The sequence below is a fragment of the Rhizophagus irregularis genome, chromosome 2 (genome assembly GCF_026210795.1).
Source record: "Rhizophagus irregularis chromosome 2, complete sequence".
Lineage (NCBI taxonomy): Eukaryota > Fungi > Glomeromycota > Glomeromycetes > Glomerales > Glomeraceae > Rhizophagus > Rhizophagus irregularis.
In genome coordinates, this window is record NC_089430.1 from 3,346,607 (window position 1) to 3,368,482 (window position 21,876).

At 24.6% G+C, this 21,876-nt stretch overlaps 2 protein-coding genes across 2 annotated transcripts; both read left to right on the forward strand.

Annotated features, from left to right (window-relative positions):
* Positions 1–16,721: 16,721 nt before the first annotated feature.
* Positions 16,722–16,961, forward strand: OCT59_012098 (uncharacterized protein; the record flags this gene model as incomplete). Its single annotated transcript, XM_025311556.2, has 1 exon — positions 16,722–16,961. One exon carries the CDS (start codon positions 16,722–16,724, stop codon positions 16,959–16,961), a length of 240 nt encoding a protein of 79 aa, XP_025170442.2.
* Positions 16,962–20,615: 3,654 nt separating this feature from the next.
* Positions 20,616–21,469, forward strand: OCT59_012099 (uncharacterized protein; the record flags this gene model as incomplete). The annotated part of the gene is made up of 3 exons (XM_066134233.1): positions 20,616–20,977; positions 21,044–21,297; positions 21,384–21,469. The coding sequence occupies 3 exons, from the start codon at positions 20,616–20,618 to the stop codon at positions 21,467–21,469; spliced, it is 702 nt and encodes a 233-aa protein (XP_065989518.1).
* Between the last annotated feature and the right edge of the window lie 407 nt (positions 21,470–21,876).

The following is a 21,876-nucleotide window of genomic DNA, read 5'->3' on the forward strand; positions in this document are numbered from 1 at the left end:
GAGGGTATAAGGTCAAAACCTCTGAAATCGTATTATACTGCAAGTGACGATGGTTTCCATTATACGGTAATTATATACTAAAAGTTTTCTTAGAAGAATAGCGCTAAACTTCTTTAACACCTGACTATCTATTGAAGAAAAGGAAGAAGAACCAAACTTTTTTGCTAATATTATAGAATTTTTCAAAGCATAGTCATATATAACAGCTATTTTGACTTTTAAATGAACTATTCCAAATATTGCCAGATTTTTTCAGCAAGAATCAGTCAGAATAACAAAAAGAAGTCAATAGGAAATGCGGCTGATATGAACTTCATTATAGATTATAATGACACAAATTCAGCTAATAATGACTCAGATTCACTTAATATAATAATTTCTGATAATACATCATACCAATTATAATAAGTACAATTTCTTATAAAGAAAATTATTACATCACCTTAAATTCCATTTAGACAAAAATGTAGAAAGGAAAAAAAGCTTAAACAACAAGCTGAAATTGCAGATTTTTTATTAATAAAATCTCTTTAGATTAGAAAAAGCTTTTCTTACAAAGTACTCTTGAGGATTTGAGATTAAGCAGATTAGTATCTAAGCCAAAACCTACTTCTATAAAGGAGAAAAAAACTAAAACTGTCAAGAATACTAAGAAAAAGGTAACATACATAATAACTAGATATCAATCAATAGGACTGATCATAGCTAATATTAATGATATTATTATTTACGATATTTTTTCAACCTGAAATAATACAGACTTCATCAGAAAGTCATAAAAAAAATATTTATTAAACGTATATCAGTTATTTAATGTACATCATAAAGAAATGTTAAACATCAGATTCTGCAATATACTACTGATATTATAATATTTGATATACATCACTTGTCCATTAACAATATACATTATTTTAAAGATAATAAACATTATATCAATATTTTATTATTTATGTTAATATCAATGTTAAATATTATTGAATAACAAATTATTTTATTAAATTACATTATCTATACTAAAGTCTACTAAATCTTTATAACTTTACTAATCTAATTAATTCAAAAATATTAGTTAAATGTTTCTATTAAAATTAATAATGTTTTTGTAAAAAATAAAAAAATGGTAAAATTTCTAAAGTTTACAAAGAAATCACCCTTTACAACATTTCTAATTGAATCCTTTAAAATTTATAAAAAAAGCAAAAAAAAAGAAAATTCAGTGTTTTTGTTAAAAAAAATAAAAAAAAAAGGTAGGTTTTGCAACGAAACTTACCACTTTTAAATTAACTCAATACTTTAAAGGATTTACAAAAAAAAATTTCAAAGTTATTTTTCAAAATTTACTGATTCTATCATATCTTAGTGTCCTAAGAAGTACAATCTACAATAAAAGATAAAAAAAAAGTATTAATAAAAAAAATTAAAAAAAAATTTCAAAAAAAAGTTTTGAAGAAAAACTTCAAAACTTATATAAGAAGCTGACCCAAATTTCGAAAACAATTCCTACAAATAAACAAAAGAAGAAATGATTAGTTTTTTTAAAATAAAACAAAAAAAATTTAAAAAAAAAGTTTTAAAAGTAAACTAAACTTTCAAAATTTACTGATCATATTCACAAAAAAGCAGTGCCTACAAAAAAAGAAAAAAAAAGATTAAAATAATTTTAAAAGTTTTAAAAGTAAACTTTACTTTCAAAACTTACAAATCATATCATTTAAAATCTGGAAAGTTCAATCTACAATACCTGCAAAAAAAAATCAAAAAAATCAAAAAAAAAATAAATAAATACCATATATCCAAGATGTTGATCTACAGCAAGGTACCATTTTACAAAAAAGAAATCATTAAAGTCAGCTATTTAATATCAAAAAATTTAACCAAAGAAGTTCAAGAAGCCATTATGTAAAGATATTCTTAGTTTATTAGTTTCATCTAATGAGTTATATATTAAAGAAGTATCAAAAAATTATACAACTATATTCAAGATTATTTAATCGAACCAGAAAGAACTGAAGTTCAATATCAAAAGAACAAAAAAAATATCTACAAAAAAAAAATTATCAAATAAATTTCAAATAGAAACTTACCATATCAATATTTGCATATCTGAATTCATGCTAAAGTAACTGATCTTACAAAAAAATAATATAAAATTTAAAAAAAATAAATTAGGAAAAAAAAGTTATATTTCAAATTTCAAATCAAAATTTACCATATATTTAAATTCCAAAGCTGAAAAAATTGATACCTACAAAAAAAACAAAAAAAATTAAAAAAAAATAAATTAAAAAACATAAATTTTGAATCAAAGTTAAAAAACTGGACCTCTACAAAAAAATATTAAAAAAAACATTAAATCGTTTCTTATATTTAAAATAAAAAAAAATTTTTCTTTTCCCATTTCTCACTACCTTAAAGTCCAGTTTTGTAATATTCAAGCTGACATCTTCCTAATTAGTGATTGGAATCGATTATCATTATTAGAATCGATTTTAGAATCGATTAATCATCAATTAATCGTTAATCGAAATTATACTACTGTCAGTCACGTGACTATCAAAATTATTAAGATCGACATAAAAAATTTCCTTTTTGGGAATTTTGTACAACATAACTTGAATTTTATTGGATAACAAAATTTCCTTTTTTTGGATTTTTGTTAATGTCACGTGACATCGACCTAACTTCTTATTAACGAACTACCTCAAAATATCACGAAACAGCCGGCATTAAGAAATTAAGAAATTAACTATGTGACAAATAATGTGTGACAAATAGGCCAATACTTGTAGGGTACACAGGGAAAATCTTATTAACGCTACTGCGTCACAATAAGTAAATTCGATTTTTATTCAATAATCGATTTAAAATTGATTCTTATCGATTTTTGATAAATTCGATTATTGTAAAATCGATTCCAATCTCTATTCCTAATATATGTCTATCCTACAAAAAAAATAATAATAAAAAATGTTAAGTTGTTTCTTAAATTAAAAAAAAAAATCAAAAAAAAATAAATCAAAAAAAATATGTAAGTTTTAAAATAAAACTTATATTACTTTCAAAAAAAAGAGGTGAAAGAAAAGTGTGAGAAAAAAGATGGATGTAAGAAAAAGAAAATAATGAAAGGGGAAGGAAAAAACAATAGGAAAAAGAAAGAAAGTAAAGAAGTATAGGAGAAAGAAAGAAGGAAAAGGGAAAAGTTTAAAAAAGATAATCTTTTTTTAAACTTTTGATATGTATAACGCATAATGACATAATATTTAATTTTAACCAACATATAATTATAAATTATGATTGAATTATTTAATTTTACTAGTCAAATATAAGCCAAATTTTACTAAGGCTGAATATTCCTTTTTCAACTAATGAGAAAAGAGGAAATGTGAGAAAGAGAAAGAACGGAAAAAGAAAAAATAAAAAGATAAAGAAGAAAAGGAAGTTTTGTTTATCATATTGCTAAGATTATATTACGTAATGTGATAATAAATAAGGGCTAATATAAAAATTTATTTTCAAATACATTATATAAATTTATTCATTCAGTGTCATTTGATAAACATTAAATTTTCATTATTAAATGCTGCACATCATAATTTTTTTTTTTTTTTTTTTAAAAACTTTATTATAGATGCGATCATGTCTTATTATAATCACGCTTACTTACATATATAAACTTACAAATATAAGATAAACAAATACATATAAGAATTAAGCATTATGAAACAATACTACTTTTCATAAAGAACAAGTCGACTTGTCACCTAAACGATCACATCATTGTTAAAAACCATGATGCGACCTCAAATTCAGAGGTGACTGTCATGATCTACCTAAAAATTTGCCCAATGACCATCACAATGGAATGCCAAATCATTCCATTTGTTCCAATTACTTTCTAACATATAATAGTCAACATCTTTGACACCTACTTCAGTGCTTTTACTATGTGACTTAGCTTTTTTATCTTTACCACTAATACCACACCTCATTTCTTCCTTTACTACATGTTATAAATAATATGCATGTATGATTCTTTCTTTATTAAAAAAGCTGTATGTACATACTATCAGATACAGAAAGATAAAATAAACGAAAACAAATTTTCTAAATAATTCGTTAAAACTACTGAAGAAGTCTATATATTTTTCTTTCAAATAAAATTTGCCATATGTAAATATAATCAAATATGGAATGATGTGAAACTAAAAATAAATTCAATAGACAAAACTGACTATATATTTTTCTTTCTAACTGAATAGCCTGCACATCATAATAAAAATCTCATTGATGATATTTATTAACATTAAATATTACATATTTATTTAAAATAATGAATATTATAATATATATGATCTACAAAAATATATATATGATAAACATTATTTCTGTGATTTTCTAATGTTATTACACCACTTGGAAGTCTGGGTAAAGTTATTTCTATTAAGATTACTCAGCAAAAGAAGTATAATACAATTAGATTAAAATTAAAGATATTGTAAGCTTATCTTAAATAATAAAATCTAGACAGTTTCATTAGGAAATATTTTAGTGAAGTGATTTCCAGCCACCTGATCTCTCTAATATGAAAGAAAATAAAGAGAGAGATTTCAATAGTTTCTCTTTGAATATATCAGATGATTATACTGCTATATTGTTTTCTAATAATCAAATCTATCTGGCTTTATTGGCAATAAGCAGTTTCAAAGCCTTTAAAGTTATCATTACTGAAGAATAGAAGTACAAACTTGTAACTTATCTGGAAAAATGGGAAGATCTTAACAATCTTATAGGAAAGAATTACAAAATTGATGGTAAAACTTTAGATTGATATCATTATACTTTTTCATATTTTACCAGAAAACCTAAAGATAGGTCAAATATTAAAAATAAATTTAAAGGTTTCAACAACTTTCAGAAAAAGAATTTCAATCCAAAGAATAAAGTTACAGGTACTAATCAAATTCTTCTGAATATTTGAACATATCAAGATCGAAAGAGGTTTTAATCAAGGATAGATACTAGTAATAAACAAGACAAGAAAAAAAGAATCCTAGAATCTTCAAGAAAAAAATTATACAAGAAAGTAACAGAATAAAAGGAGATGTTAAAGAAGCTAACAAACAGAATCTGAAACAGGTGACCTATTTTTGGTTTATATATGAGAAATTGGATTTTTATTTAATATAGATTTAGTTTTAATTTTTATTTTTTAGATAGAAATTTTTGTTTCTTTCAGAAATTTTTTTTATTCTAATTAGTTAGTATGTAAATTTAAATACGGATTTCTACTTTTGCTGCTAACTACTTTTTTTTTTTTAGATATGATGTGTTATCTTATGAAATATATTTGTCATTGTATGTCAACGAGTAAGCTATTATTTCAATTGTTTAAGTTTTTAAAGATTCGTTTCCTTTTATATTGATTTGTAATAATTTTTTTGAGTATAATAAAAAAAAATAAAAATAAAAATAAAAATATTTTAATTTAAATAGCTAATTATCATTTTTTTTTTTACTAAAAATAATCTTATTTTTTTTTATAAAAAACAGTACAATTTTAATCATAAAAGATAACTTATTTATTTAAAATATAATATTACAATATTTTATATATTGTTTATAATTAAAGTTTCAATTTTTATTGGCTAATATTTAATTATATAATTGTACTATATTAATTTTAAATATTTAATATATTTTCTGTAAAATAATTATATTACTATTATTTGTTATTATTATTATTATTATTATTTGCTGCAATATATTTAAACTTTTATTAAAATAAATGAGTTTGTAATATATTATACAAATGAAAATAAACTATATAAACTAATTTAATAATAAGATTTAAACTACTCGTCATCCTAAAAAGAATCTCACATATACACTATCAGATCATTTAGGTGGAATTTAGGTTATGAGTTTGTTATTATTAAATAATATATTTTTATTAATATTTTAAATAAAATAATAGTTTAAAAATTTGATAAAATAATTATAAAAATTATTCTTAATATATTAGATATAAAAAATAGAAAATTTCAAAGTTTACACAGGGTGTTTGAACACGGGTCATATGAAATATAATGACACCAATGTCACACCCTTTTACTTTTTCTATGCAATATATGTATTTTTGACTGCTCTGCAAGTTTACTTAAGGCATCAAAGGGGGTTTTGAATGCCGTTGTTGACTAATATATGAAAAACTGTCTTTGCCGATCATTTCCTAAATTTTTTCAAGAGAGCGATCGGCAAAATCAATTATTCATAGGTAAAGTCAAAACTGACATTCAAAAGCACCTTTGATTCCTTAGATAAACTTGTAGAGCAGGTAAAAATCCATTTATCTACTAATTTTGAAGTTTATATTATTAGTCAAAATGGTAATAATCACATGACCCAGATTCAAACACCCTGTGTATAAATAGAAATTGCCTAAAAAATATGATATTATATTTAAAATAACAAAAATTATAAAAAATTTAGCTTATTTTTATCAATAATTATTTTTAATATTGATAATTATTTTGTTAACAGATATTTCACTAATAATTATTTTATTAACAGTTTATCCATTTACCTTAATTTAATTTTAACTTAATCTTAACTCTATTTTTCTATTTTATTAACTTTAATTTTAATTTTAAATTTCTTTATTAGTAAGATAATTAAAGATTTCTAATGTGATATCTACTTATTGCTGTTTTCTAATTACTGTGATCTAGCATTTTTTAATAAAAAAAAAAATTTTTTGAGAAAACATATGAAAATAAAAATTTTATTGCATTTTCAAATAAAGGAAATATGATTATAAGCTAAAAATTATAATTTTAAGAAAAAATTATCAATCTTTAAATAAGTTTGCTTATAAATAACTTTTAAAAACAATTTGTTACACAAAATTTTAAAAAGTTACTTTATAGATGCCGTCGGAATTATTTTTACGGTTACGGCATGTGCCGTATCACCGTAAAAAAAAGCCGCAAATCGTAAATGCCGTAATGCCGTAATTTAATTTGACGCCGTAATGCCATAATTTAATTTGGTGCGTAATGTCGTAAATTTACATGGCGTAAATAGATAATTAAAAAATAATTCATTTACATTTATTTTTAAGAAACTTCAAATTCTCTTTTTTTGCAGAACGATATCACTAAGTCGAAAAGGATTTTCTTTGAAATTTACTTTAAGAAATGACATTTAACTTCGTTTCTTATTCTTTTTTTTTATTTACTAAACGTAATCAACTAAATATAATGTTTATTTATATAATTAATTTTATTCACTAATAATTATAATGTTTATTTACTAATTATCATGTTTTATAACGTTATTTAATACTAATTATAATGTAATTTCATTTACATTGTTTACTAATCTGTTTCCGATTCTTCATCAAATATTGCTTCAAAATCAATATTTCAATCCTCATAATTTATAGATTCATCAGGTTGTTGGTCCGAAATATTTGAATTCGAATTATCATCATTTTGTTCGTTAAAACTATCTAAATTCATGATATTTTCCATAATCAAATCATTAGTATTAGCATCATCATCATTCAAATCAATACTTTCATCATCCAAAACAATATCATCATCATCAATGAAAATATCATCATTATTAATCATAGCTGTAGTAATTTCTTGTAATGCAGTTTCAAGCTCATTTTCACTTAAATCACTACTAGAAAATTTTAACTCGATTTTGCATTTGTAATATAGTAGGAGTGCATTTGAGCCATGGATTGGAGGCGATCAATATCTAACCTAAAAAAAAAAATTATTAATAAATTAATATTATATTATTACTGTTATTAAAATTAAACAAATACCTTGTTCTCCGCTTTCCTATCATCCAATTTAATACTGAAAAGGCTCGTTCACATGCAGCTTGATGAGGAGTAATAGCAAATAACTTTAAAGCTAATTTTTGAATATAATTATTTGGCTGTCGACAAGTTGACCACCAAAGTTCAGGCGTATCATATTCATCAATATATTCCATATCATAAGGTGGTTCATTATCACCATATGATCGAAGTTGCGATAGCAAAATTTTGCAACTTCTTTTATCACTACCAAATTTTGACCAAATTTTCATAGCAGTTAATGCCATTTGACGAAATGTACTGTCTTGAAATTTCTTGTCTAATATGAAAAGTAGGAACAATAAATACATTATATTTAACAAATAAGTTAGAAAAATAATCAACTTTACCTCTATATCTTGGATGGAGGAAAAAGGCAACAAGATATGTATCAGTATCAAACTGTGCCCAACGTTTATTAAATATGTTAATACAATTCTTTTTGAAATTTGGATCAAAATAATTTGAAATCTTTTTAATTTCAACTGCCATCTGAATTAATTGCAAAAAAATTGATGCCATATTACTCGAATTAGCTTCAACAGCTTGAATTGCTTTTTTAGCAGGTGCAAGAATTGTATGAAGTTGTTCAACATCTTGAAAAAACTGGCGATTTTGAAGAAGATTTTTTATTGCTATTGCATTAATAAAAATTTCAGTTTGAGTTTCAAGAACCTAAATTATAATCCAAAAATAAATATTATTAATTTTAGTTTATTATTAAATATGTTATTATTTGTTAACTTACATTTTTGAGATTATTTTCCAAACGGATAATTGAGTCACAACAAGTCCATGCAGTAGACCACCTTGTTTTTACTGATGTCTTAAGGCCACCTCCTTCTGTTAAAGTTTGAATAATATCTTTTTGGAAATTTGCACCTGCACGATATGATGTTTTAAAAAAAGTTATAATAGATTGGCATTTTTTTAATGTGTTTTTTGCAAAATCCAATTTAATAATATCACTTGAAACTAAATTCAAATGGTGTGCCATGCATCATATAGATAAAATATGGGTGTACTTTTCAGTAATTAGTCTTCTCGCCATTTGCATTGCTGATTCAAAGATCGATACTACAGCTGCAAATTTTTCTGTCCAATTGTGTCAAAACTTTTTCAATTTCAGTAGCATTAAAAGTTCCAGTATGGGAATCCATTGACGTATCTTTCAAAGTACGAATATATTGCCTTTTACTTGGGGTAATTATTATAAATGCATAAATAGATCTTCCTAAAGGATCACACCATCCATCAACCGCTATAACAAAATTAAAAATATTAATATGTATGTAAAAATATTAATTAATTTGATATACAGTAATTAAATAAATTACCTAATGTTAAATTTTTTTCATATTTGAGTTCTTCGATTTTATTTAAAATTATAGCAGTTTCATGATTTAAGAAAGTTGTTGATAGGTTGCTTCTTTTATTTTATTTAGGCAAAACAGTAGACTTCTTTTAACAAAAATCAATAAAATAAAGTGGATGACTAACGGTTGATAATCGGTATTCCACAGCAAATAAAAAATCGTATGTGCTTGATCAATTTTATCTTTTCTATCCGCAGTGTTCAAATCACCGATTTAATCAGAATCTGTTTTTTGTTTTCTATTCATAGTACATGGCCTCCAACAGCCAGCATTTCCATATATTCTGTTTTAATATATAGTAACATCTTTACAATACAATGCTAAATGCGACTTCAAAATTTCTGGTTTTCCTCTAGACCAGTTTTGATTACAGTAATGACATCTAGCTGCGTAATGCCCACTACCCAACGGTTCTTTAAAATAATGATCCCAGACATGCGATTCTTTACGACCCCTTCTAACTTCTCTAATATTTCGATTATCAAATAAATCTGTCAATCCATTTTTACAGTCACAAAGATTATGTAAAAGCAAAAACGTAATACACAATTTGTAAGATTATTTAAGTTAAAAAAAAGATTATCAAAATCGTGATTCATGTTACACATCAACTGATTAGAAGTCTATGTAACACAAAATATTTTTTATTTCGTAATAATAAAAAATTTCAAAAATTTCTAAGTTGTTTGATTTGTTTCAATTTTATTTATCAATGGTTTAGACATTTGTCAATTGCTAGTTCAATTCCAACAGGTAAGCTAGATAATGTTCCTAAAGAATGAAGGAATGAAAGTTAATAATATTTCTTAAAAGTAAATGCAAGAAACTTTCCTCTGCTTACCATGTAGATTCGTCGATGGTTGAACCATTCCCTACCTACAAAGTTCTTCATGTATCTTATTTAGTTCTTTGTATTTTGTACAAATTAACGTCTTAATAAAAATAAAAATAAAAACATTTTATATACATTCTATTGTTGGATTACTTTTTATTAGACGTGTTTTTTGCATACATTATTATATAAAAATAAGCACATTTTTATATACGTACTTTTGTTGGGTTACTTTTTATTAGACATGTTTTTTTTTGCATACATTATTATATAAATGTTAAGAAAAATCCTCTCCACTTAACCAATGAAGTCGTCGAAAGTCCACAAAAATTGTTCTGAAAAAAAGAAATAAATTTAGTTGTTGTTTTTGACAGTAAATATCAAAAACAACCTCTTTCCACTTACCAGAAAATCCAAGAAATCCTGCAAGAACTGCTTCTTAAAAAAGAAAAAAGAAAGCGAAGTTAATCAAGTCGTTTCCTAAAGTAAATATCAAAAAAAAAAAAATCCTTTACTACTTACTAGGAGGTACAAGAAGTCCACAAGAACTGTTCCTAAATACAAAGAAAAAGAAATGAAGTTAGTTAATATCATTTGCTAAAAGTAAATAAAAAAAAAACTTTACCTACAGGAAGTCTGGGAAATATAAGAAAATACTTCTAAAAATAAAAAAAAAGAAGTTAATGATATTTCAGAAAGAACTGTCCCTAAAAAAAAAAGGTGCGCTGTAAACATTTTTTTTAAAAAAAAATATTTACGGCATATATATTTGCGGCATTACGGCGCTAGATTAAAATACGGCATTACAGCGTCAAATTAAATTACGGAATTACGGCATTTACGATTTACGGCATTTTATTACGGTTACGGCATGATTTACGACATATGTCGTAACTCCGAAATGTCATAATTAGGGAATTCCGACAACATCTATAAGTTACTTATAAGTAAACTTATTTAAAATTGAAAATTTTTTCTTAAAATTATAATTTTAGCTTATAATCATACCTCCTTTATTTGAAAATGCAATAAAATTTTTATTTTCACATGTTTTCTCAAAAAATTTTTTTTTTATTAAATAATGCTAGATCACAGTAATTAGAAAACAGCAATAATTAATTAGTACAAAACTTATATTCAATAAATTTTTTTTAAAAAAAATTTATAGTATGGCTGAACCAGGTTTTATTAAAAATTTAAAATCATACATAATTACAAATATGAGAAAACCCTTCACTTCCACTATGCAATAGGAATTTCCTGGCATATTTGTATTAAATAATACTTCGCACCAATAAGAAATAAAATGAAAATAAAAAAAATAAAAATAAAAATAAAGGGAAACAGTCAGTAATGAAACCACTCTACAAATTATTACACTCCTAAAATTAGGCTTTACTGATCATTTTGTATGGAATTTCTCAAGATACTTCTAATTTTTTTAGCATCGATCTAATATCAGCTAAAATCGTAAGTTTATTAATACCGTTTAAATTCTTGTCAATTTTTTTGGCTTGCTTGGTTACCTTAGTTTTTTTACTTAACTATGTTGTATTAGTAAAATTCTGAAAGACCTTAGAATTATTATCTTACTTCATCTTCTGATGGCAGTTTTTTTTTTGCTTTAAGTTAAAAGTAAAGTATCCTTTCCAATTCTTTTAAGCTGAAAGCTTTATTAAGAACTTTATCCAAGTCAGCCTATGATTCATAGTAAGTAATCAACTTACAGAATACAGACACTCCTATCTTGAATGCTTTACATCCAATAGGTATAAATATAAAATAAGCAGAATTAACCAGATATAAAGTTGTAATAATGGTATAGAAGCAAAAACTTCTATTAATACTGCCTGAAATCGTTTCCATTCTTTCCTTTGTTTGAGATTCCAATTAGTTAGAAACTATTGTATGGTAAACTTTCAAGTGGAGCAATCCAAGTTCCACCATTCTATAGATCTATAGCCATCTCGTTGAAATCAACTAACACTGTAACAGTAGTGTATTTCTATTGCGATTTAAATTTAATTGCAATTACTAGGATCCTAAATATCTAATATAAAGGTCATAATAAACTTTTAGCCAAAAACACCTCTTTTTATTGAAACTTAAAAATTCATTTTTGTAAATATCTCAGCATCCAGTGATTCAATTTTAATGAATTTTTTTTATTTCATAGCCCTTATTTAGCTCTACAATTTAAAAAAAATTCATCAAAATTGGACTACTGGATGCCAAGATATTTACAAAAAACAATTTTTTGAACCCTTGAAAAATGGGCCAATTTGCCAAAAGTGTGATTTATGAAAACTACTATGCCATGTTTACTCCAAAAGTATGATTTGTGTACTTACACGCCTTTCATCTCTTTACCTCCTCCAACCTTCAATGTATCACGTAACTCTGGAACTGATTGTTTTATTATGGATCATATTGGTATAATCACTTTATAGGTTTTATGGGTCATTTAACAGTGCTACTTAACAACTGTTTTTACAAGATGAAATGCTGAGTTTTATATTAGGTGCACTATCTGTTGTTTTATTAGCATAGTTGCATTTACTTTGATTGAAATATATCAAGGGAAATGATCTAGAAAGATTTAGTATAAATTGATATTTTATTTTATAGAAGTCATTTATTGTATTTCTTTTTAGGAGACTATATAATTTATTTTTAGTTAGTTTTTTATTTTTAAATTTTTTTTTTCTTATATATATTGTAAATTTTGATAAATTATTATTAATAAAAATAAGGCTACTATGCCATGTTTGCTCAAAAATGTGATTTATGATCTGTTTTGGAGATATTTGGATCCTCAATTACTTGATTCCAAGTTTTTAAGTAATTAAGTATGTCAAGTTAAATCCATCTAGAGAGAATATCATAGACTGTAATTTCACATATATTATCCTTAACTTCAGGATCATATCCAGTTATCACAGTGCTAATAGTCTTAAGTGTTAGTGTTACTAGTTGTTTCATAGTGATCATAGAATAACTCTTACTAGTAGGACTAGCCTTTAAAACTTGCACAGTTTTCCTTTTCTTATCCTTTATAGGAATAGGTGAATTCAGTTTACTAGAGTTACTATTTGAGTTCTATTTAACTATCTTTGCATAAGAAATTTATCCATTCTTTTCTTAGGAGTAAAAGGTATAGCTTTTGCATTGAAAGAAATAATTAGTTTCTCAGGTTGTGCAATATTCACTGATTGGTACATTGAATTTTCTAAAATTTCTATATCTATCAGTTGATTCTCTACTAATTTGGTTTATTGTGATAACATTATATTATGACTTATGAATCATACTTTCTGTACTGTTTAGTCAAACTTATTGACAACCAAATTTCTAAAGTACACAGAAACTTCAAGCAAAATAAACAGAAAGTGATAAAACTTGGTGAAGTCTTTCATACTAAAAATTCTAAGAGTATCTTAAAACTCTAAATATATTATTTATAAGAGAGTCAAGTCTTAGTTACAAATATCTTTAACAGTCTTTACTATATTTTATTCAGTAAGCTTTTTTAAGGAATATTTTGTAAGATTAAACCTATAAACAAGTTTAAGAACTTATATTTAATAATACAAAAAGTTCAATCTATATAAATGAAAGTAATATAAAATAAATAATGCAATATAGTTGTATTCAGATATTCTGATAATTGTTAATAAAATATTTGTTTACAAAATAATTCTATTAGTAAAATATATCAGTGAAATAATTATTAATAAAATAATTGTTAGTATAATAAATGTAACCTATTAAGTTATTTAGCTTATTATAAAATTACCTTTCTTTTTAATCAAATTTAATAGCTAATTAAGTTATTATATTTATAAATGGAGTTTGCTATTTATCACTGGTGGTGATTATCACCGGTATTACAATTTTTTATTTTTCACGTGATTTAAGATCAATTTAACATTTTATTGTTAAAAAATATAAAATTTTATTGCGTAACAGTAAATCATGCGTCTAATAGTAATTATTATTTCAAAGTTTTTTTTTCAGCCGATTATACAAGAAATCAAGAATACGCAACTAACAAATATTTTACATTAAACTAAACTTTAAACTCCACTCCTACTAAATCTACTATGTCAACTAAAGTTTAGTTATTATTTTCTTTATCAACTAAGTCAGCTTTATGTTGCCTACAGTACATCTTCTAATATTATGCCCTTTTTCCAGACAATAACTACAGGTTTTAGAAGATGAAGATATATGTTGATTATTGTTCTCTTCAGTTGATGATTTATATCATTTCGAAGGATGACCTTTTGGCTTGTGATATTCTGGATTTGATATTTTCAGAATATTACATTCTTCCACTACAACTAATAGCTGTCGCTGGTAATTATAGAAGGATTCTTGAATTTCATCATTAAAATGTGATATAGAATAAACTTCCTTTATATTTAATCCAGTATTACGACGATATTTCATAATGAATTGGATAAGAAGTCTGATCAATTCTGATGCAACACCTTCTGCTACAGCAACTTGAACACTTGTCTTTGCTACTGACATAGTAGAACCAAACTCAATCTTTTTACTAACTTTTTCTTTAATATTTGACGTATAAACATTTGCAGACCGAATTTATATAAAGCTTTGGTAGTATAATCTTTATTTCCTTGAGCAACTATAATATAATTAGTTGTTTCAGTTAATATTGATTCATACCAACGTGGATGAATAAACCCCATATGAAAAATAACTTTACTAGACTGAAGTAAAACCCGATACTGATGTCGACATGGCATTCCTTGATTGATAATATACATACATGTACAAAATAATGTTGAATCTTTGAGAATTACTACATAATGTGGTGTAGATGTTGATGATGTTATAGTGATATAATAAATCTCACATATTTCTTGGATTTCGTCACTGTTTATATCTGATAAAAGATCTTGTAATCTAATTTGCGGTTTATCATATATACGTTCAATTATATCATTAGACTGCTCATTATCAGATTCTTTAACTTGATCAATTGAAATTAATATTCTCTGATATAATAATGACTGTTTCATTTGAGCTCGTTGAAGTGATAATGGAATAGGTGCTAAATGATCCTTTAAAATAGAGTCAATATTTTTGAAAATCGTATTATACGTTGACAGAAGACCAGTTGATAGATTTGACCCATAATATTCCTTAATTCGATTATATTGTGCTTCTTTGTCCAGTTCATTTTCAATGACTTTTACTAACTCCTTTAATAAAGTTCCTTGATCTAAATGTTTTTTAAGAACACCATTAATGGATTCAACTCGTTGAGTTGACTTAACACCTGCTGTAAATACTTTTGAAATCACGTATCTTGCCCATGATTCACGATTAGGGTAAAGTTTTTTTCAAGATAAAATCGACACAACTTATACTTTGTGAGCATTTCAGTGTATTTTAATTCAAATTGATACTCAGTGTAACTATTACGCATATGATAAAAATCTTCAATAAAATTCTGAACCATATCATTACATAGTAAGGCTTTGGCTTTCTTTTTTATATTTTCTGCAATATGATAAATACATAACAAATGACGCGTTTGTGGATAAACAATTTGAACAGCAGCTAGCATTACCGTGTTCCCGTCTGTGTATAATACACGAAGTGAAAAATTATTTGTTACTTTTAAAGTGCATTGTAATATCCAAATATAATCAGCTTGTATCTCATACTTCGTAAGAGCTTGAGCAAGAACTCTTGTTTTAAAATTATTGTCAATTCCAACAAACAAGCTTAGCGTCATTTCGTATCTATTCATTTTTGCCGTATTATCATGAATGACAACATCATAAAACTTAGGCCAAAGTTCATTACGCTGTTTACTTGTTAACCAAAAAAGACTGGTAAGTTCGTTAGATAGCCTTTCTAAGCGTGATATTACTACATAATTAGGATCTTCTTCATATTGTTTAAAAGATATAGGAACATTGTAGCAGCATCAGTTTCGTCATGAATCCGAACACCTCGAAACTTTTGGATTGCGTTATAGAGGTTTTTTTTTTAATATGGTACTGTGGAAACTCATGAACAAGAAGATCATATTGTTATCCTGCACTTAGGTTATCCTTTGTAGTATAATGTTCAATTTTATCTAAAATTGATTGTGGAAAGCGTAAGTTTTTAGGAGCTAACTCTATTGAAATAGGATCACATTGATGATTATAGCTATTGTTAAACTTCATAAGATGTATATCAGCAGCACGTTTGCTAAAATAGAAGTTAGCTTGACAAGGACAGTTTGTTTTAGTTGAACTACTCTCACGATGTAATGTAATATCCTCTACTTTTTTTGGATTATTAATTTCAGCTTTTCAACATTGATAAACACGACGATGAGTAATAGTTTTATCAATAATGTCAAGATCTTTACGAAATTTAATAGCAACAAAACCATTGTTTTTTGCAAACGTACTATTAACAGCAGTTTCAACTGCATTCCAATCTTTGAAGGTATCGTTAACATTTAATATTTCAGTTGTAATTGTTGTATTATTAATATTAGCTATATTATTATTACCATTCATATTATTTTGTTCACAATCAGGTTCAGTAATTATATCTAAAGATACCGTTACTTGCTTTCCTTTATTTGTTAGATGAAATTGGTCAGATGGTTGGCCTTGATATTGATATTCGTAATCCATCAATTGAAGCAATTGGCCTTGGTTTTGATATTCATAATCCATCAGCTAAAAACCAGATGATAATTGGCCTTAAATTTGATATTCGTAATCCATTAGCTGGAGATAAGATGATAGCTGGTCCTGATTTTGATATTCATAATCCATCAGCTGATCAGATGATGGTTGGCCTTGGTCTTGATATTCATAATCCATCAGTTGAAGGTTAAATAGTTGGTTTTGATATTCATTATTCATAATTAATATTCGTAATTTATAGGTTGATTATCAATATTATAGTGACTGATATCTAACTTTAAAGTTGTTTATAAGACTGGCCGTGAAGACAACTGAAAAAGAAGCTTAAAAACCTAAAAAATTGGAAAGAGTATTTGTGGGAAAATCAAGTTAGTTACTTCTTTTGTAAAATAAAGTAAGTATTAGTTCTATAAAATTTACTAACTTGTTAAACTTTGATATCTAACTTCAAATTTTTTTTCAGATGCTAACTATGAAGCTTAAAGAAAAGACGTGTCTAGAAAGAAAGTGTTTATGGGAAACGCGTTTATGAAAAGCATTTGGGAAAAGAATAACTTAACGAAACAAATAATGATGGAATAAGTTACGTGATAAAGCGAACTATATCATTAGTAGTAAGATTACGCAAAAATAATTACCAGTGATGATCATCAGTAAATAAAGTTAAAATCTAATTATATAACACCGGTGATGATCACCGCAGGTGATATGTAGCAATTTTCTATAAATTATATGATTTTATTAAATATAATGTAAAATTTTGGCTATTTTTTTTTTCTTTAATAATTATATTATAAGTATTACTTTTTTAAATAATATACTATTATTAGAAAATTTATATAGTATAATATCTATCAGTTATCTATTTTATTAATAGTAATAACTAATTAAATATAATTTATTACTAGTAAAATATTTGTTTATATATATAAATTTACATTACTTAATATTTAGTAAAATTATGTAATCTCAAAATTATAAATATTACTATTTTTCCAATTATATATTTAAAATTTTTTAAATTAGAAATTATATAATTTACTTTAAAAAGTAAAAAATAAAATGTATTATAAAATAAATACAAATAAAAATAAACCAAATAAACTTTTAAAAAAGTTATTTTTTTTTATTATAAAAATAAAAATTAATTATAACATAAATTATATATTTTTATTATTAGGGGTATACCAGAAATTAGCTAATTTGAAAGAAGGTGGGGGGAGTCAAGTTCAAATCAGGTCTATATATATTATATGATATTTATATATCTAAATATAAATGCTATATAAATAATTTAATTGCCGATCCGCATGTGATCGATAGAATTTACATAGTAAAATGTGGCGTTATGTTAATTAATAAAAAAAATGCCGTTTGAAATCTCTGTTTCCCCAAGAAACAATAACGTCAAATACATACATAACTCCAAAAAAACTTATTGCAACTGGCGCTATTATATCAGAACTTCATTATTATGTCCATATTTATATGACTTGTTTATTATTTTTTAAAAAAAAATTCAAGATAACTATTCCTATTTTGAGATTACGCTAAAACTTAATAAAAGTCCTTTTATTATTCATATATTTCATTATATTCATATTTTTTACAAACTGGACATATTTGTGAAAGAAAAAGAGATATAAAAGTGCGTAGTGTTATTAAAAATGTAATAGTTGACAGAAATAATAATCAAAAAAAGTTTTATAAGTGTCAAAGAAAAGTTAAAGAGCTAGAAATCGTTTATACCATAGAAGTAAAATAGTAGTAAATACTATGAAATCTCCGTTTTCCACATATGAAACTTTATAAACTGCAAAGAAAAAAAACTTTTTATAAAAAAATTTTTTTTTCTTTTTTAAGATCTTAAACGTATATTGCAGGTGTTAAATTACGTAATTGTATAACAATATGGTTGCATTTTATTTGATATAAAAACATGATCGACATGGCTTATATATAAATGTTGCGCCGCATTTTATTATATAAATTCTATCGATCACATGCGGATCGGCAATTAATTATTTTTATATATAATTGCTATAATACAATTATTTTGACTTCTAGTGACCCAATTTTAATAAACTTTTTTTTTAATTTATAGCTCTCATTTAGCTTTAAAAAATTTAGCTTTATAAAACAAAAAAGAAGTTTGTTTAAATTGAATCACTTGAAGCCAAAATAATTGTATAATATTAATTATTATATATATTAATAATAAAAATTTTTTTAACCAATCAGATTTAATCAGATAGGAGTGGATTCAAAGCTACTAATTAAAAAAAATCAGCTGATTTCTGGCATGCCCTAATAGTAATTAGTAATAATTGATATTTATTTTATAATTTATATAATAATAATTTTAAAAAACTTTTATTAGTAATAATATTTATAATTAATTTATTTATTAAATATAATAAATATTAATAATATTATATATCAAAAAGAATTATTTTATTATTATATTTCTATTATATAATTTTATAAAGTTTATTATAAATTTATTAAACAATAGGATTAAAAGAAGAATACTAGACTCTAACCATCCTTTATGAGTATTTATTAGCTTTTACAACTTTAAAAAAACCTTTTCAAAATTCATTATTGACATATGACTTTTTGTTATCTTTATATCTAATTGGATTTTGTATAGCTATTAAGCAGTGTTATTACAGGACAATATTCAGAATATGTTATATAAAAAAAAAATGATAATCCCTTGAAATTTTTCTATAATAACCTTGTTCAATATTCAGCAAAAATATTTAACATCTAATTATACATAAATATATATAATTTTTAGAGTTTTTTAAGTTATAGAAGAGTACAGACAGAACGCAAACATATTTGAGATAACCAAAAAAGGCTGCAGATATCATAACATTGATTATTAAGTATTTTGGAATATACTGTATATATACTTAAAAGAATATTAAATTACTAATTATTCAATATATAAAGGTTTCCAATTAAAAAAAAATGGTTTATAAAATTTTATTGACCTGAAGTTAAAAAAAACTGCCTATAAAATTTTACTAATTTAGGATCAGAAAAAACTACTATGAAATTTTATTAACTCAGAATTAGCTAATAACTAATTACTCATGAAAAATACCTAACTGCTTATAATTAGTAATCATACTTATTCAGCTATTTCTTGCTAAATAACTAATTTTCATTCTGGTATTTTTCTATAAGACTAATAAGATTTTTATATATAGTAATATATCAGTGATTAAGTAATATAAAAAAAATTTTGTCTAACTAGATTTAATACTTTATATCAATAAGAAATAAGAGGATCCTGCTTACTATTAAGATAGATCACTCTATGGTCTAAGCTTCTAAGGTAAGGTTTACATATAAAACTCTTTAAAGATTCTACTATAAAAGGAAATTTTATGTTACATTGTTATAATTTTTTTTCTTTTAGTTAATTAACCAATTAAATTTAAAGAAATTTTAAAGTAAGGTTTCATATAAAAGTAAAATTTTCACTAATAATATATTTTAATAGTAAGCAGAATTTTAAAACAAGTCTTTTTTTCTGATAAAATTAAAAGATTTTAAACTTAGGATGCTTATATAATATTTTGATTTTTTTAGACTTTTAAATCTTTATAAAATACAGTTTAATTTTAATATACTGATATTTAATATATTAATATACCGTAAAATCTTGAATTTAAGCACTCTCTTTTTGCAGTCATGTGATAGACAAAATTGGTAATAGTGCTTAATTTTGATTTTACTATTAATTTTTTTAATCAACGTACATTAACGTACATCTTACCCCTATTTCTTTCAAAAATTCTTCACGTGTTTTAACAATATTTCTAGTAGAAATGACGCGTAAAAAAGTGGATGTAAGACAACGTATATCATATTCACTTGAAGAAAAATTAATAGTAGTTAAGTATGCCCAAGAAAATGGAAGAAATGCTGCAGCAAAGCATTTTAATTTAGACGCACCTATGGTAGGAAGATGGATAAGACAAAGTTCTAAATGGGAAGAGGAAAATAAAAAGAAAAAACGTTCTGGAACTTCAGGAAGAAAAGCCTTTTATCCTGAAGCAGAAAAGATTTTATATAGTTGGATAATAGAACATTGGAAAAAAGGGTTTGCTGTTAATTATATCTCCATAAGATTACAAATGTGTAAAATTCTTAAAGAATCTTCAATTCAAGCATTATATCTAGCGGGAGAGTATGAATTCTAAGGGAATCTTTTTTGGATTAATTCTTTTATGAAACGATTTGGATTGTCATTAAGGAGAAAAACCAAAATTTCTCAAAAATTGCCTGAAGATTTAGAAGAAAAATTAGATGAATTTAGACAATATATTATAAGACTGAGAACACTATATAATTTTGATTTGAATAGTATTTTTAATATGGATGAAACTCCTGTGTGGTTTGACATGGCAGGAAATATAACTGTTAATAATAAGGGTGATAAAACAGTGCATATTCGTACTACTGGAAATGATAAAAATCATTTTACCGTAGTTCTAACTTGTTCTGCAGGTAAGAAGTTTTATTTTTTTATTTTTTTATATTTACTTTAATTATTTTATATATCAAATTAATAAGTTCATTGTATTTATTTATAGATGGAACAAAATATCCACCAATATGTATTTTTAAAGATAAACAACTTCCAAGAGGTGAAGTTATTTCGAAAGGTGTTATTTGTTAGTTTCAAGATAAAGGTTGGATGACTTCAGACTTAATGAAGAATTACATTGATTTTTTATTTAAAATTCAGATGTCTGAAAATTTGTCAAAAGAACCTGCTATGATGTTGTATGATTCTTTTCGTGGTCACTTGGAAGAAAGTGTTAAAGCTAAATTTAAACAACATAATTTTCAATTAGCCGTTATTCCTGAAGGATTAACTAGTGTATGTCAACCATTAGACGTATCAATAAACAAACCTTTTAAAGATAATTTACGAAAAGAATGGCACAAATGGATGTGTAAAGGTAGTTCAGGTGTAACTGAAGGGGGTAACTTAAAAAAAGCAAGGATAAGTAAAGTATGTGGATGGGTCAAACGATCTTGGGATGCCATTTCAGATCAAATTATTTTTAATTCATTTAAAAA